The sequence below is a fragment of the Gadus macrocephalus genome, chromosome 6, assembly GCF_031168955.1.
Source record: "Gadus macrocephalus chromosome 6, ASM3116895v1".
In the NCBI taxonomy this organism is placed as follows: domain Eukaryota; kingdom Metazoa; phylum Chordata; class Actinopteri; order Gadiformes; family Gadidae; genus Gadus; species Gadus macrocephalus.
In genome coordinates, this window is record NC_082387.1 from 20,505,090 (window position 1) to 20,522,756 (window position 17,667).

General features: G+C 47.2%; 1 protein-coding gene across 2 annotated transcripts in view; it reads right to left on the reverse strand.

The window, feature by feature from the left end:
* Window positions 1-1,145: 1,145 nt before the first annotated feature.
* The window catches only part of gfpt1 (glutamine--fructose-6-phosphate transaminase 1), a 24,210-nt gene continuing 7,688 nt past the window's right edge, over window positions 1,146-17,667 (reverse strand). For both annotated transcript variants that reach the window (XM_060054904.1, XM_060054903.1), the window contains exons 11-19: window positions 17,263-17,358; window positions 16,782-16,879; window positions 16,511-16,631; window positions 15,735-15,892; window positions 13,526-13,640; window positions 12,620-12,747; window positions 11,738-11,905; window positions 10,277-10,438; window positions 1,146-2,968 (exon numbers count right to left, since the gene is read on the reverse strand). In XM_060054904.1, coding sequence (XP_059910887.1) covers window positions 2,924-2,968; window positions 10,277-10,438; window positions 11,738-11,905; window positions 12,620-12,747; window positions 13,526-13,640; window positions 15,735-15,892; window positions 16,511-16,631; window positions 16,782-16,879; window positions 17,263-17,358 — 1,091 coding nt within the window. In that variant the 3' untranslated portion in view covers window positions 1,146-2,923. The remainder of the gene's footprint in view (window positions 2,969-10,276; window positions 10,439-11,737; window positions 11,906-12,619; window positions 12,748-13,525; window positions 13,641-15,734; window positions 15,893-16,510; window positions 16,632-16,781; window positions 16,880-17,262; window positions 17,359-17,667) is intronic.

Consider the following 17,667-nt stretch of genomic DNA (forward strand, 5'->3'; position numbering starts at 1 on the left):
TGCAACACATGCCCGTCTATACTCAGTGACAGATACACAATGTACGTTTATTTGAATACTAACATTTTTTTGACCTACAACTCTTAACATGTATGGGCATTTAGAGGTTTTTAACCAAGCAGCTGGATAAAGAGTCACCAATCACACTTGCTCTTCTCCAAAAGCTAAGTGTTAAGCAATCAAGCATCATCAATACAAGTCGAAAAGGCCAATTAAGCAAACTGGAATGTTATTGGCTGTGCCTTGCAGACAGATTCAAATGACACTTTACGTTTATTTAAAATTGATCGCTTGCCTTACTTTCAGAATGAACTGTGGATATAATCAAACATAGGTACTTTATTCAAGCTAATGGGGGTATTTGACGGTACGTTGCACGTGCAACCAGGGTAGTCTTGGCCCTCGGACCAAAATTGTTCTATATACCCGTAAATTCAATTTAGAAGAGAAAACAAAACTTTTGGATCAATTTGAAATGACTGAGTGCCTTGGCACCCCACTAGGGCCATTGTTGCAGGCAAACAGTAAAATAAATGTGCGTCACTGGTTTCCTTTCCTTGACGCTGAAGGTCAATGGATACTTCAGGTCGACTCTGAAAAGGTTGCCTTTAGGAGCCAACTAGGACGTGATGGGGTGTGTGCAGTCAGAAGGTTCTTCAATCAGACTTCTTTTAATGACTGCAGACTGGAATGGATGGAAAAGCTCCAGAGGGCACCGCAGTTGGAAATATCTGAACTACTACTGCTTCAACCGAATCCATTCAGTGTTGCAAACAATATTGGAACTTCTCAGCCATTCCTCGAGCCGTTTATTCCGTCATCATGGCTCACTTCCAGCTGGCCCTGTGTGTGCTGTGTGAGAGCAGCCGTGGTCCTCCTCAGGGCTTTGAGCAGAGGCCTCCATTCCCTGGGCTCCACTTTGTGGGTTTTCACCGTCTGCTCCTCCATCAGGACTCTAGCAGTCCTCGGGGACCTGGCGTCCTTCTGAACCCCGTTTGAAAACTACTCCCAAATCCTTTTCCCAATGCAATTTATCTTAAATGTATGTCAATTTACCTTTTTAATTACTATAACCTTTCACCTCTTGATGGCAAATTGCTATAGCATCAATAGCACGCGTGTTACAAACCACACCAAGTCAGAAAATAAGTACTTGACACTTTATTGCATCAGTCTTTGCTAATAGTTAACCCATTCCCATCCAGCGAAACCGAGCACATAGCTGCTGATTACGCTTCATTCAGACCCACGTAGGCCCTAATCTGAGGTCAGAGGACGATCCTGGGATAACCGAGTCCAGTTACTTTACAATCCTTCCACTGGCTCGAAACAAGCTAATGTTAAAACAATGCCCAGATAAAAGTAAACGCCTGATTGCAGAACATCCTAGCCTACTCCCAAGTTGGTCAAAGCAAATACGTAGAAAACCAATAGAAGGCAACTCACAATAAGTTCCCAGACGTTCATTTGTTCTAGGTTCAAAGACATAGATATACATGTATACGATATATAGAAAAGCATACGTTTGGTTTACTTCTGTCAATGCTACTGTAAAACAAATTATTTGGTTTGACAGGGTTTCTCAAATGACATTCACATTTCAAACGGTAACAATCATGTAAAATCAGTAAGCATGAAGGAGAACATAAAGACAGTACGATGGTCCCAACGTTGACTCGGTGGCACGATGTGGGCTGCATCACGCCTGAGTAACTTCATCCAATTATAACTAACACCCATGGCTTCGGTTGGATCTTAAACCAACCTAAAGAATACAGTAAAAGTACGAGTTCATGAATCAGTTCATCCACCCCTCGAATGTCTGTTAAAAGGTTCACTACAGAACTATGACACAGGAGAATTAAACGATCACAAACACCAAAGATGTTGAGCTGCAACCCAGAGGTCACAGGTCAATCCTTCAACGGCTGGAGAAGTTCATTACGTGAAGAACACCGGGGGAGCTGTACACCCACAACCGTGTGTTCAGGTAAAAGCTGCTTTCTTTTTATACTTTATTTTTTATAATCTTTTTTGAACAGTCAACTTGTGACTGTGGATAAAAGCCCCACAGTGGATCAAGTTGATGCCTCTTTTCTATTAACATGTGCTTAAAAGTCCCTGTAATCAAAGTAACAGCGCTAAATTAGATTAGAAGCCTTTTCTTTGGACCTAATAAGGATTGTCATAAAATGCGTTCACACCAAAAGCGAAGCAGGGCCAATAAAAAGTCAGTGCAGATACGGGAATAGATGCAAAGTTTTCGCCGGCTGCTCAAATTCTACTGTCTTGAATTCGCCTCATTCGCTCGAGTTGAAATATTGAAACTAGTGCGAATTTCTCTTGATGCTATTCGCAAAACTATAATATTTGCTTTGCTTTTCCTTTGAACGCACCGTCAGACTTCACTTTTTTGACACTTCAAAAGAAATCCGAAACACTCTTAATGATTGCACTAAAAAAGGAAAAGAAAAGCAGTAACTTAAGTAGGATCATCCGTAAAATTTCCTCAACCCTTACCCAGTCGGCAAAACGCAGTTAGACAAGAAAAAAGTCAAAGTAAAAATGACCAGCTCAAATAAAGTTGGACATTTGGTTCATCCACAAGCTTTGAGTAAAGTGGTGACTGATCCAAAATGACCGCCTCCCGTCCAGAGCCTTTAGGTTGAGTTGCTCAAAAGGTTTACACACTAAGGAAGAGGAACTAAATGACCTATTGCAAGGTGCAGCCCAAATCCTGCCACCAGTGAAACAGCTTATCTTCAAACTGATAAACATTACAAATGTGAAAAAAAGAAAAGAAGTTTGAGGATTTTTTGGAATATGAGATCAACCAGAACATATAAAACAGATGACAGTGGACGCCCTCTCTCTGGGGTCAACTTTGAGACGAGTGTCCACCAGGGCTGCTCTCAGAAGGACTTCACTCGACCGTCACGGACTTGGCCAGGTTCCTGGGGCAGTCCACCTGGGGCCAGACCAAACACAAGGGATAAGTTAGTTAGTGAAATGTATTAATAAATTGAGTTACAATGTACTGAGATATAAGGTACTGTTGCAAGAAAACGATAGAAAATATAAATAAACTACAAATTAAAAACATATAATAACATAGATTATATATAATTAATGATATATATTAAAACACAGACGCACAGAAGTCCAACACTTCTTTTTGGTCTTCTGTGACCACACAGAAACAAAGTGCAAACAAAGTGCATAAGCCTCGGAGCTTAAAAGGTGACCTCAACCAACAATGACAATGATTTCATCCAAACCCATCACAGAAAACTCCCCAAACATTGACTTGTACGGCAACAACTACCAAGTCTCTCGACACACACACACACTTTTGGTTTGTGTATTCCTGTAAAAAAAAAAAAAAGCCCACCTCAATTGTATTGCCAGCAGTGTTTCTATGTCATGATCTGTCTGCAGCTGTTTTGATCCGTTTCCCCCCCAGAACACAGCTTTTTTTTATTCAAAAACGTGTATTCTGCCCAGATGATGCTCACTGCTCATTATCTCAAGTGGCGTCCTCCCCAGCGCCTCTTGGGTTGATCCTCACCGGGCTCGATGAGAAGAATCATTTCACTTTACTTTCCCTGAGCGTTTGAAGCTTGGCAGCATGCAGGCTGTGATAAAACGGCATCCCACAAACTGACTACCAATTAAACATGGTTCCTTCTTCTGCTTCAACAGAACTACTGCCGGTGTGGGTGTCGGATTGACTCGGCTGCCAGATCGACTCGGGGTCTTATGCTGCTATCCATTTTGATGGTAGGCTGGTACGAACGACCAGCTTCAGCGAGAACGTGACGTATTTCCCTTGCTCCAGCCTTCCAGTTTGCTATTTGTGTCCGACGAGTTTAAGAAGAAAACTATTTTGGAAAAAATAAATAATCCAGTGTATAATGGTTGCCAGCCTTTACAGAAACATTAACATTGCAAGCCTTTTACATTGCAATAATATTTTGCCATTTTCGCCAAATTTTATTTCAACAAGTGCTGTCGTGTTTCTGTCGAGCCACGAGGGGTAGTAGCGGGCTAGTCATCATTAGCAACATAGCCTCTTTGGCAAACCAGCTTGAAAACACAACTTTACATTGAATTTCACGCAAAGCAAGACCATAACTTGGTGACCAGATTAAAGCAGCAATGAAATCAAGTGTGTAAGAGGATTTAAAATCGACATTACAACCCCCAACGTGGTACAAATACAAAGAAAATACAGCTCAATCCCCATTGACTATGGGCGCAGCCATCTTTTTTGCTAGTTGTACAGATCTGCTCGCTGTACTTTGAAAGCGACGAGATACTACGACCGAAAGGGGGCGTGCCTCAGTGAAATGCCGCAAGAAAGCTGGGAGATGGGCGACTTTACCACTTCGTACATCCAAATGGATAGCAGCATTAGATGCGCAATAATGACGCACTAATGACGCACTTCCTGTAAACGCTGTCTTTTAAATGCGCATGCGCGTTTAATTCATTCCCATGTTATTCCCAAGTATTAACGATCTCCTTTTGATTATTCTAATCCATGAATAATAATCTAATGTACAAATTATTGTGGCCTATACTTGGGTTATATATAAAAGAAGAATCGGTTAACTCCATTCACTGAACAGGGCTATCCACTTTATATCCAGCGCTCCCAACACAGAGTCAAAACAGCGATCCACACGCAGACACTTCCGTTCTCCTCCTTCGGAATAAGAGTCCCTAACAGGAACTGGGTTACAGATGCATTCATCAGTGCTTTTAGACGCGTTTCAAATGGCTTTGTTTGTGCGAAAGAACGGGCTGCGTTCAATGAAATCAAAACGGATTGAGCCTTCTTTTTATGTCCATGATTGAGCCCCGTTTATAAACAACACACACACACACACACACACACACACACACACACACACACACACACACACACACACACACACACACACACACACACACACACACACACACACACACACACACACACACACACACACACACACACACACACACACACACACACACACACACACACACACACACACGCTTGGGTTGATAAGTTACGGGACTACTGTAACTACTACGGAGTGATAATAACAAAGACGTGAATCAGGCAATAAATCCACTTTCCTTTACAGCGGTAAAGTTCAGTGTGCATTAAAGTACAGACGGAGTGGACCAATTGCGAACTACTGCAGCTGCTCTAAGTTAAACCCCAAACTAATCTGAATAAGTGTTTATAGCGGACTGCACCACCTCTTCTATTCCGCATAGAATTCTATTCCGAACAGATAATTGTATTCCGATTGAGGCGTATATATATGATACTTTTCTATTCCGATTGAGCTGTTCTTCCACATCTATGCGGATCAGATGTGTCCGCATGTAAATCATCCTAGGAGCCTTCCATGTCCTTAGACCGACTGACGTCTAAGGACATGCCCTCCCTGACAATATGTCCATTGCACAGCTGCAGACTCTGGCAAAAAAAAAATCTGTCCAGACCAAGAGAAGGTGCTCCTCCAAGAGTGGTTTTCTTTCAAAAACCATATCATAACAGGGTCATTACAGGTAAGTGAAAATCTCTCTCTCTTTCTCTTTTTCTCTTATGTGCTATATCTTTCATTCAAGAACAAGAGCCAGGAGGAGCTCCTGACTCTGCTGGCGAGTGAGTATGATGAGTGGTTAGACCTCTACCCCTGCCTCAGTCTCCTTGCCAGCATTGCCCTGATTGTCCCAGTCTCATCTGTGAATTGCGAGCGGGATTTCTCAGCTATGAATAGGGTAAGCACATAGAAATTCACTATTCCTTAGTATATTTCTTGAAGTAATGGGCATTTTAATACTTTATTGATAATACATTTTATTTTATCCCCAGATAAAAACAGACCTCAGGAACAGGGGAACACCTGGCAGCCTGCTTAGGAATCTCCATAAATGGGCCAGAACCGAATGAGGTCCCTTATGATCGGGCACTTGAGTTATTTTTCAGGACCCCACGTAGAATAGAAGAATTGCTCCTTGGTCTGTGGGAAACACTGTACATCGTAGAGAAACCAGCAGGTTCAACAATAAGCCCAAAGGCACTGGACAGTAAGAAGTCAGTCAGTAAAACAGTCAACTCACCATCCCGATCGGGCCAGTCAGGGTCCCCTCTCGCTTTAGTGGATCATTTCAAGGTATTTTCCATAACCTTACTGAGCCTTGGAGGTTTATATTCCCCTGTGTGACGGGCCAGCTCACTAAACTTCTGAAGGCGTAGCATGCTAGTTTGGTTTCTTATCGATGTCAACTGTGCTATGACTTCAGTGTGGTGCATTATGACCCTTTAGGAACGTGCCCCCCCCCCCCTTCCCATTCTGTCAGCAAATCACCATTTCATTTCACATTAAACCAGCTCTGTCTTTGTTGGCCAGGGGCCGCGCAGAGAGGGGACCACAGACACCGGCCCTCAAATCCGGGCCCCGATGTAACTTAACTGTCTGCATGACCTACATTGAGCCACTGGATGGTATACATTATCGTATATTTTGGCCTTTCTGAAAGAAGACATACACATGCACACACAGAAAAAAACACACGCTTCCCCCTGGTGAAAATAATGATTCTTAGAAAGTCTATAATTTGAAAGGCCCTGATTGTAGTGTTGATAACATAATGTGGCAGCATAGTTGAAGGCATGCACACAATAGATGACGTGGAGATATATGGGTTTCGCCCAATTTTAATGGGCCTTAGAAAAATTTAAGTAAAAACATTGTTTAAGTGTTATTGGTGTCAAGACTCCATCAGGACTTTGGCTCGCAGTGTGGTAATGCAAAACAAGTGACAGATTTCCTTTGATCGTAGCATTATTTTCATGATTTCATGAAGATATTGTAAATTATGAGTTCCTCACGTTACTGTGCAACACCCTAACACATAGGAGTGGGATTCTCGTTTGTAAATATTCTTCATCCTAATCAAAACTATGTTTTTCCATTCATTTGGGGTGCTGGGGGACTTGAATATGCCCTTGATTTTCCTTTTACTTTTTCAAGTTAGGTATCAGACAATTTGGAACTTACTTCTACCATTTTATTCTTTATAAAGGAAACAAGCCCCACATCTTGTCTTTTACTAATTCAGAAAAAATATTTAAACGTGTCTTGATTCATTGTGAACCCTTACCCCGTTAGCATTGGGACGGTGAACCCCGTTAGCATTGGGACGCTGAACCCCGTTAGCATTGGGACGGTGAACCCCGTTAGCATTGGGACGGTGAACCCCGTTAGCATGGGGACACTGAACCCCGTTAGCATGGGGACGCTGAGCCCCGTTAGCATGGGGACGCTGAGCCCCGTTAGCATGGGGACGCTGAGCCCCGTTAGCATGGGGACGCTGAGCCCCGTTAGCATGGGGACGCTGAGCCCCGTTAGCATGGGGACGCTGAGCCCCGTTATCATGGGGACGCTGAACATGTTAGCATGGGGACGCTGAACCTCGTTAGCATGTGGACGCTGAGCCCCGTTAGCATGGGGACGCTGAGCCCCGTTAGCATGTGGACGCTGAGCCCCGTTAGCATGGGGAAGCTGAACCCTGTTAGCATGGGGACGCTGAACCTCGTTAGCATGTGGACGCTGAACCCCGTTAGCATGGGGACGCTGAACCCCGTTAGCATGGGGACGCTGAACCCCGTTAGCATGTGGACGCTGAACCCCGTTAGCATGGGGACGCTGAACCCCGTTAGCATGGGGACGCTGAACCCCGTTAGCATGGGGACGCTGAACCCCGTTAGCATGGGGACGCTGAACCCCGTTAGCATGGGGACACTGAACCCCGTTAGCATGGGGACACTGAACCCCGTTAGCAGGGCCTTTTTATAATTTGAAAGGCCCTGATTGTAGTGTTGATAACATAATGTGGCAGCATAGTTGAAGGCATGCACACAATAGATGACGTGGAGATATATGGGTTTCGCCCAATTTTAATGGGCCTTAGAAAAATTTAAGTAAAAACATTGTTTAAGTGTTATTGGTGTCAAGACTCCATCAGGACTTTGGCTCGCAGTGTGGTAATGCAAAACAAGTGACAGATTTCCTTTGATCGTAGCATTATTTTCATGATTTCATGAAGATATTGTAAATTATGAGTTCCTCACGTTACTGTGCAACACCCTAACACATAGGAGTGGGATTCTCGTTTGTAAATATTCTTCATCCTAATCAAAACTATGTTTTTCCATTCATTTGGGGTGCTGGGGGACTTGAATATGCCCTTGATTTTCCTTTTACTTTTTCAAGTTAGGTATCAGACAATTTGGAACTTACTTCTACCATTTTATTCTTTATAAAGGAAACAAGCCCCACATCTTGTCTTTTACTAATTCAGAAAAAATATTTAAACGTGTCTTGATTCATTGTGAACCCTTACCCCGTTAGCATTGGGACGGTGAACCCCGTTAGCATTGGGACGCTGAACCCCGTTAGCATTGGGACGGTGAACCCCGTTAGCATTGGGACGGTGAACCCCGTTAGCATGGGGACGCTGAGCCCCGTTAGCATGGGGACGCTGAGCCCCGTTAGCATGGGGACGCTGAGCCCCGTTAGCATGGGGACGCTGAGCCCCGTTAGCATGGGGACGCTGAGCCCCGTTATCATGGGGACGCTGAACATGTTAGCATGGGGACGCTGAACCTCGTTAGCATGTGGACGCTGAGCCCCGTTAGCATGGGGACGCTGAGCCCCGTTAGCATGTGGACGCTGAGCCCCGTTAGCATGGGGAAGCTGAACCCTGTTAGCATGGGGACGCTGAACCTCGTTAGCATGTGGACGCTGAACCCCGTTAGCATGTGGACGCTGAGCCCCGTTAGCATGGGGAAGCTGAACCCTGTTAGCATGGGGACGCTGAACCTCGTTAGCATGTGGACGCTGAACCCCGTTAGCATGGGGACGCTGAACCCCGTTAGCATGGGGACGCTGAACCCCGTTAGCATGGGGACGCTGAACCCCGTTAGCATGGGGACGCTGAACCCCGTTAGCATGGGGACACTGAACCCCGTTAGCATGGGGACACTGAACCCCGTTAGCAGGGCCTTTTTATAATTTGAAAGGCCCTGATTGTAGTGTTGATAACATAATGTGGCAGCATAGTTGAAGGCATGCACACAATAGATGACGTGGAGATATATGGGTTTCGCCCAATTTTAATGGGCCTTAGAAAAATTTAAGTAAAAACATTGTTTAAGTTTTATTGGTGTCAAGACTCCATCAGGACTTTGGCTCGCAGTGTGGTAATGCAAAACAAGTGACAGATTTCCTTTGATCGTAGCATTATTTTCATGATTTCATGAAGATATTGTAAATTATGAGTTCCTCACGTTACTGTGCAACACCCTAACACATAGGAGTGGGATTCTCGTTTGTAAATATTCTTCATCCTAATCAAAACTATGTTTTTCCATTCATTTGGGGTGCTGGGGGACTTGAATATGCCCTTGATTTTCCTTTTACTTTTTCAAGTTAGGTATCAGACAATTTGGAACTTACTTCTACCATTTTATTCTTTATAAAGGAAACAAGCCCCACATCTTGTCTTTTACTAATTCAGAAAAAATATTTAAACGTGTCTTGATTCATTGTGAACCCTTACCCCGTTAGCATTGGGACGGTGAACCCCGTTAGCATTGGGACGCTGAACCCCGTTAGCATTGGGACGGTGAACCCCGTTAGCATTGGGACGGTGAACCCCGTTAGCATGGGGACGCTGAGCCCCGTTAGCATGGGGACGCTGAGCCCCGTTAGCATGGGGACGCTGAGCCCCGTTAGCATGGGGACGCTGAGCCCCGTTAGCATGGGGACGCTGAGCCCCGTTATCATGGGGACGCTGAACATGTTAGCATGGGGACGCTGAACCTCGTTAGCATGTGGACGCTGAGCCCCGTTAGCATGGGGACGCTGAACCCCGTTAGCATGTGGACGCTGAGCCCCGTTAGCATGGGGAAGCTGAACCCTGTTAGCATGGGGACGCTGAACCTCGTTAGCATGTGGACGCAGAGCCCCGTTAGCATGGGGACGCTGAACCCCGTTAGCATGGGGACGCTGAACCCCGTTAGCATGGGGACGCTGAACCCCGTTAGCATGGGGACGCTGAACCCCGTTAGCATGGGGACGCTGAACCCCGTTAGCATGGGGACGCTGAACCCCGTTAGCATGGGGACGCTGAACCCCGTTAGCATGGGGACACTGAACCCCGTTAGCATGGGGACACTGAACCCCGTTAGCATGGGGATGCTACTCACGTCGTAGCCGCGCAGAACGGCCAGGTGGAAGGAGAGCAGCTGCAGGGGGATGACGCTGAGGACCCCCTGCAGGCAGTCCACACAGTGCGGAACCTTGATGGTGCGGCTTGAGTTGTTGATGGTCTCCTGGTCGTCTCGGTCACAGATCACGATGGGCCGGCCCTGGGGGGGGGGGGGACATACACACAACGGTAGAGTTGGATTTGGATGAATGCAGCGATATCACCCCAACCCCCGGACCCCTGAGCCGGGATGGGATCGGAGCGTGGCAGCGGACCTCGCTGTCCCTGAACCACACCGGCCGCTGGACTAAGACCCGTTTGAAGGCAGAGTCCAAATCTGCTGCGGACACAGTGGTGATGTCATGCGGGCCAGGAAGCCCCGCCCCTCCACCCTGGTGTTTATTAAGAAGGTGACCAGACCAGAGGGCGCCGGCACACGGGACAAATAAAGCTGAAGTCAGTTGTGATTAGGAGTGGAGGCGAGGGGAGTGGGACCTGCATTCAGGAAGCTCTGGGCTGTGGAAGGAGATGTTCAACGCTCCTCTGTGGGATCACTAGTTAAATGATCCCGTTCGATGGTATTAAAGAATCTGATCTAATCTATCTAATCGTCATTTATTTATCAACATGTTGATTGAGATAGAGTACTTGATTTCAGTTAATCATTCTTCAATAAATACTGGGTTGAGGATGCATATAATTGTAATACAGATCTCTTGACGCCAGTCAGACACTACTCCAGAGAGAACGTATTTGGTTACAGAGTATTTAACCCCCCAAAAAACGAATTATCTTGCATAATTCCTTGGATTGACAGCGTTTGTTATCTTGAATCTAGGCCATTAAACCGCAGATGATCAACATATAATGCAATCTGGCTACAAACCGTATTAAGAACATCTGTTGTCCACATTTGGAAGACCTGAACCATGCTGACCAAATTACTTAAAACATAACAGAATGTTGGAGTCCGGTAATCGCCTTTTAAAACAACCACGTCCTCAGAACTTACGTGGGAAGTCACACATCTCCTTCACAAAACATACTGAAGCTGCATTCAAACACTGATTGTTGACCAACTAAAATGCAATTCAAGGCTACATTTTGCTTACTTGCTGTAGATCCTTACTGTTCCGACACACACACACACAGACAGACAGAGAGAGAGTTTCTCTTTCTTCTAACAAATGTACTTATTGCAAGTCGCTTTGCATAAAAGCGTCTGCTGAATGCCTTAAATATAAATTTAATACGTATTCTATACTTTCCCTATACCCTTTTAACCCAAGTGATATCATGAAGCGATTTCTTACACATTATCTAATAAATGAATCATGAAGACATTAATGAGAAGGTAGCGGTTGGACGGCGCCAAGGGATGGCCCTCCAGATGGACTGCAGGGTTCATTGTGGTTCAAACCCGGACCCCACCCCATAAACCCATGGCGGCGGCGGTTACCTGGCGGGCGACCACCTGCTGCAGGGCGTTCTGACACTTGACGTAGGTGTGGTCCCTCATGATGATCATGATGACGGGCATCAGCTTGTCCACCAGGGCCAGCGGGCCGTGCTTCAGCTCCCCGGCCAAGATGCCCTCCGAGTGCATGTACGTGATCTCCTTGATTTTCTAACGGGCCGAGGGAAGACCAGTAGTCAGGGGAGGACCAGGACAAATCACATACTAGGAGTGCACAATATCGTTTTCATTCCTTTTAAATAACTATATCTTTATCTACAAGATAAATCTGTCTGATCTGACATAGTTTACTCCCATTTAAGGGTTTCTGGAGTTCGTTGCTAGGGAGTGACATGCCGGCTCTGCATGCAGAGCGAACCACCAATCACCGATCACGTTGATCAGTTAAATTCCAAGGAGAACAACGAGAGTTGAATGAGAGTTATTTTGGTTACATAAAAGACAATGTTGACCAAAAGCAGGTGCTTTGTCTAGAGTGCTTCGCAATTGTTGCCAAAACAAAAGGCAACATGACTTTTTCTCTTATTTGCCACCACAAAGCTCTGTATAACGTGTATAAAACATTAAAAAAAATCAACCTAATCATTATACAATGATAAACCTAAAATCAATGTTTTTTTATCATATCAGAATACACATCTCATCAGAAAATCATGCAGCCCTTCCCCATACCCAGCCACATCTCCTCAGAATACTTTTTATCGACAGGCTAGACAGTATAAAACGACATCTAGATACAGAATGGAGCCAGAGAATAACCATGGATCCTGCGCTGGGACCGTTCCTCTGGCTGGGGTCCTTTGAGTTTGCTCAATGTTGAGTCAATGTTGAGACTATAGACTTGGGCCAGGGAAGGTTGCTCACCAGCGCCCCCTCCAGGCAGGTAGCGTAGTGGTAGCCCCGTCCCATGATCAGCACGCTCTTCTGCTGGTAGAGCTCCTCCGCCAGATTCTTGATCTCATCGTTCAGACTCAGCACCTCCTTGATCAGATCTGGACACCACGGGGAACACACCAGCAGTTAGGGGGTGGTTGATAGGGCGAGTGGACGGATTGGTTTACATCGCCTCGTTCCACTGGACCCCAGCCATCCTTCGGCCGGGATCACGATCCCAGACCCTGGTCCAGCTGGGATCACGATCCCAGACCCTGGTCCAGCTGGGATCACGATCCCAGACCCCGGTCCAGCTGGGATCACGATCCCAGACCCCGGTCCAGCTGGGATCACGATCCCAGACCCCGGTTCCAGCTTGGATCACGATCCCAGACCCTGGTCCAGCTGGGATCACGATCCCAGACCCCGGTTCCAGCTTGGATCACGATCCCAGACCCTGGTCCAGCTGGGATCACGATCCCAGACCCCGGTTCCAGCTGGGATCACGATCCCAGACCCCGGTTCCAGCTGGGATCCCGATCCCAGCCCCTGGTCTACTGGTCCAGCTGGGAGCCTGGCTGGAGGACAGTCACCAGGCTGGGCTGGAGTACACACGCTCTGCAGGGCTGGGAGTATGGTCCGCGGCGCCATGCGGCTCCTCATAAATTCATCCTAAGCCTCATGTGCTTTTGATAAAGAGAAGGGCGCTATACCCCCCCAGAGGGAAACTCAAAGCTCTGCCTCTGTGGTCGTCTGCCTCGCCACATTTGGCTTCATCGTCCCAGCAAGATTATTTTAACAAAACACAGAACTGAGACAAAAGGAGTCCTTGGATACCCTGATATTTCCTTCCGGCCCCCCTAGCCCCCCGGCCGGTTGACCAAGAGCTCATCTTACCCGGCAGGACTCTCAGGCCCTGGATGATCTCACGCCTCCGGGGCTGCATGGAGATGCGGTCGTCACACATCAGCAGGGCGAACATGATCAGCGCCACGAACTGACTGGTGTAGGCCTGCGAACACACACACACACGACATGATCAGCACCACAAACTGACTGGTGTAGGCCTGCGAACACACACACACGACATGATCAGCACCACAAACTGACTGGTGTAGGCCTGCGAACACACACACACGACATGATCAGCACCACAAACTGACTGGTGTAGGCCTGCGATCGAACACACACACACACACACACACAGACTGGTGTAGGCAACAGCGGTATCTATCTATCTATCTATCTATCTATCACACAACACGCACGTCAGCATGGCGGTCATGAAAAAAGGGGTTTGAAGTTCAGGGTCGAGGCCCATGGAAGATTTGGTTTCCCTCCCAACGTCTCCATTACAGTTAAGTCATTGTGAACAACGCCTTATTATTGGTTTGGAGTTGGCCGACGGGTCATACATCGGCCACCATGTGACAACGTAGAACCAAGAAAAACCTCTTACACAAGACAAGGCATGAAGAGATCCCTTTATCTAGTCAAAAGGTTTGGGATGTCTGAGAATACCGCTCCGCTCATAACCCCCGTTCAGATGTGTGCGACGGTGAGCGTGCCATCATCAACATCGCATTCCAAAAGCCTTCCCTGCCCAGTTGGATTCGCTGATCGCCAGCGAAGCCAACTCTCTTTCCCAGGACTCTCTGGAGTCGGAAACGCCAGCGTCTCAAGCCAAGGGATCGGCTGTAAAACCTGTTAAAATACGTTTATTTTCCCTGACGGCGCTGGATCCACAGAACCAAGGACGGACCACGCTCCCGGGACAAACCGTGGCAACTCACACCGCGCTCACGGTCACTGCCGCAGAGCTCCACGTGTCCCTGGATACGTAGGGTGGAACGTGAAGCGCAACACTGATGACATGGGTCCTCAATGCAAGGCAACTACAGCCCTAACGATGGGACAAAGTGTAAAACAAACCAAAATAAAATAAAAAGGGTTTTCTCATCTCCTCCAGCATTTATAAGCTGTTCACCAACAGTGATTATCGACCAGATTATTATTTTTCATGGAAATCATTTGCAGGACCAGCCTTTGCGCAGCATCAAAACAACCTCCCTTTGGGGGATTAAAGCTTCGTCAGAGACGTTTCATGTCGACAAATCCCAACCACACGGAAGAAGTTTCCCTTTCTCAGAAAAAAAACCAACATGCATAAGAAATAAGAGAGCGAAGCATGTGAAGCCTATTAGCGGGCGAGGACCAATCTCTGGACTGCACAGCGGCTTGCGTGTGCAGGCTGGGCGTGGGCGTGCAGAGTCAGCAGGGAGCAAACAGACGGACAGACGGAGAGCATGGCGTCTCATAATGTGTGTCGGTTCCCCCGGCGCCAAGATAACGCAGGGCTCAGAGAGCCTGAGGGCTGAGGTCAGAGAGGGACCTGCCCCAAGACCTCACTCCCATCCCCTCCTTCCTCCCCTCTCCCCTGGGAGGGACAACCTTATATTGTGTGATAAGGTATATTTAATATAGGATTAACTAGGGCCAAATGGAGTAATCTTGTATAAGGGTTGTGTGTTCTACTACGCACGTGCCTATGGAAGGTACATGCACGATTACTGAGACTGCGAGCTGTGCAACATGGTCCACACTGGACAAGATGCTCTTGACTTAGTTAGAGAGTAACTCCCTTATAGTAGGAGGGTTTAATGCATCCCACAGGGCATGCTCTGCCATCGCGTTTAACCGGTGTGTGTGTGTGTGTGTGTGTGTGTGTGTGTGTGTGTGTGTGTGTGTGTGTGTGTGTGTGTGTGTGTGTGTGTGTGTGTGTGTGTGTCAAGTTGCACAATGAGCTGCTACAGAATGCATATAACAAACTGCCCATGGGAATATGTCTTTTTGGTAAGTTGAACGAACCGCATGTCTTCGGTGCGGCTCTGATCAACTTCATGTTCCCGAGACATCCCCAGGAAACCCCAGCGGGGAGAGCTGCGCCACACTGGGGCCGTTAGGAGGGGGTCCCGCCATTCAGCACAGAGGGGTGCCGGGTGTCCGGACAACACAGTGCTGACCACTCACCTTGGAGCTGACCACTCACCTCGGCGCTGACCGCTCACTTAGAGGATTACTGCTCCCTTGGATGCCGACCGCTCACCTTGGTGCTGGCCACGCCGATCTCGGGGCCGGCGTTGATGTGCACGCCGCAGTCCGTCTCCCTGGAGATGGAGCTGCCCACGGTGTTGGTGATGCCCACCGTCAGAGCCCCCCTCTCCTTGCAGTATCGCAGCGCCATCAGGCTGTCCGCCGTCTCCCCTAGGGAAAGGGGGGAACGCAGGATAAGTTGGGGTCGTTCACTTGGTTGTGCAACCCTACTGCCGGGTTAGATTTAATTTGTGGAGGAAGAGGAAATTCCTCGCGCTTGGTATAGGCGTAGAGACGGGAAGGCAAAACAAGACGCATGGCAGACACAGCGCAACACACGCAGGGACAGGATGACAATTTAATACAGAAATATGGAAGATAGAAACCAGAACACAAAAAGGGCATTGACATATTCATGTTTCTTCTTTGTGAATAAAGCCTGAAGCCCACAGTGAGTGCCAACTTCACTTCATATTTGTAGCATGAACCAGAGAACACTAGAAGAATACTGTGTTTTATTTGGGGCTGTATTTTTCTGCACGTTTCATAAAGGATTGAAGTCCATTTGTAATGCAAAAATGCAAAAACATGACGTTTCCTGACACCACCGGGAGCATTGGGCTGAACACTTGAACTCTCCACACCTCCGCCCAACACTAATGTTTTGATTAAGGTGTAGCGCATTCTGTCCCCATGGATCAATATCACTAAGTGTTTTGATACTTGATACTTTTGCACTGAGCGGTTTCCAGCTGTGGGGTGTTGCCAACGGCAAGCAAACCTCCTCACCCGATTGGCTGATGAAGAAGCACACGTCGTCTCGGAACACGGGCGTGTTCCTGTCCAGGAAGTCGCTGGACAGCTCCACCATGACGGGCAGCTCCGTGAGCTCCTCCAGTACCTGACGGGTCTGGGGGGGAAACCAAGAACAGCTCAGTATGGGGCATCACACACACACACACACACACACACACACACACACACACACACACACACACACACACACACACCCTGATGATACTAGTGTGATCTGAACGGGACGGTGGGTGGTGGGCCTTACCGCCACGCCCGCGTGGTAGCTGGTCCCACAGGCGATGAGTATCAGCCGTCGACACCTCTGGATCTCTTTGATATGGTCCTTCAGCCCCCCCAGCATCACTGGAGGGAGAGTGGGGGAGGGACAGCAACCACACATCCTCATCACCATCACTAAAGAATGCTGAGACACCTCTGGTGGGGGGGTTCTTATTAACCACATTAGCCCAAAAGGTCCAGAAAGGGTCCAACACAGAGGAGGCTGGAACTGGGACACTTGCTTTGATTATCTTTCAATAAAGATCTAGACAGACAGCGTAAACAGCTGACAACTGAAATCAAGACAAGAACAAGAAGTGCTCCGGGTTAACAGACCTCAGACTGATTAGGTCCCATTCACGTCAACATCCATTATCATGAGTTCACCAGGTCGTGACAGTGTTTGGAACTGGAGTCCGATCTCTTCAGAAGCTGCCAGCCGCAGGGCCTCTCTCTCACTCTCTCACCTGTGTTGTCATCAAAGTTGACCCTGCCTCGCATGGTGTTGAACACGGACTCTGGCTGTTCGAAGATCTCCTTCTCCATGAACGCACGGTAGTTTCCTGCAAAAGCGAAGGGAATGCACGTAAACAGGGAGGAACACAGTTACAAATAAATACATAAACCATGAAATTACCTCATGCCAATGTTGTCAGCATACAACTTGTCAACATACAGTTCACCACAATTTGGCAACGTGCTCAGACATATGCAGTCATTTATCACTGTTCCTGTTGTGAAGAAGTTGTGTTTTCTTTGCTGCTCAAACAAACAATTCTATAAACATTGGCAGCATAAGTGAAATATTGAATAGTTTTTTGCCCACAGCTGACAGTAATTTGTGTAATTTAGGTTCTGAGGGAGGATAGGCT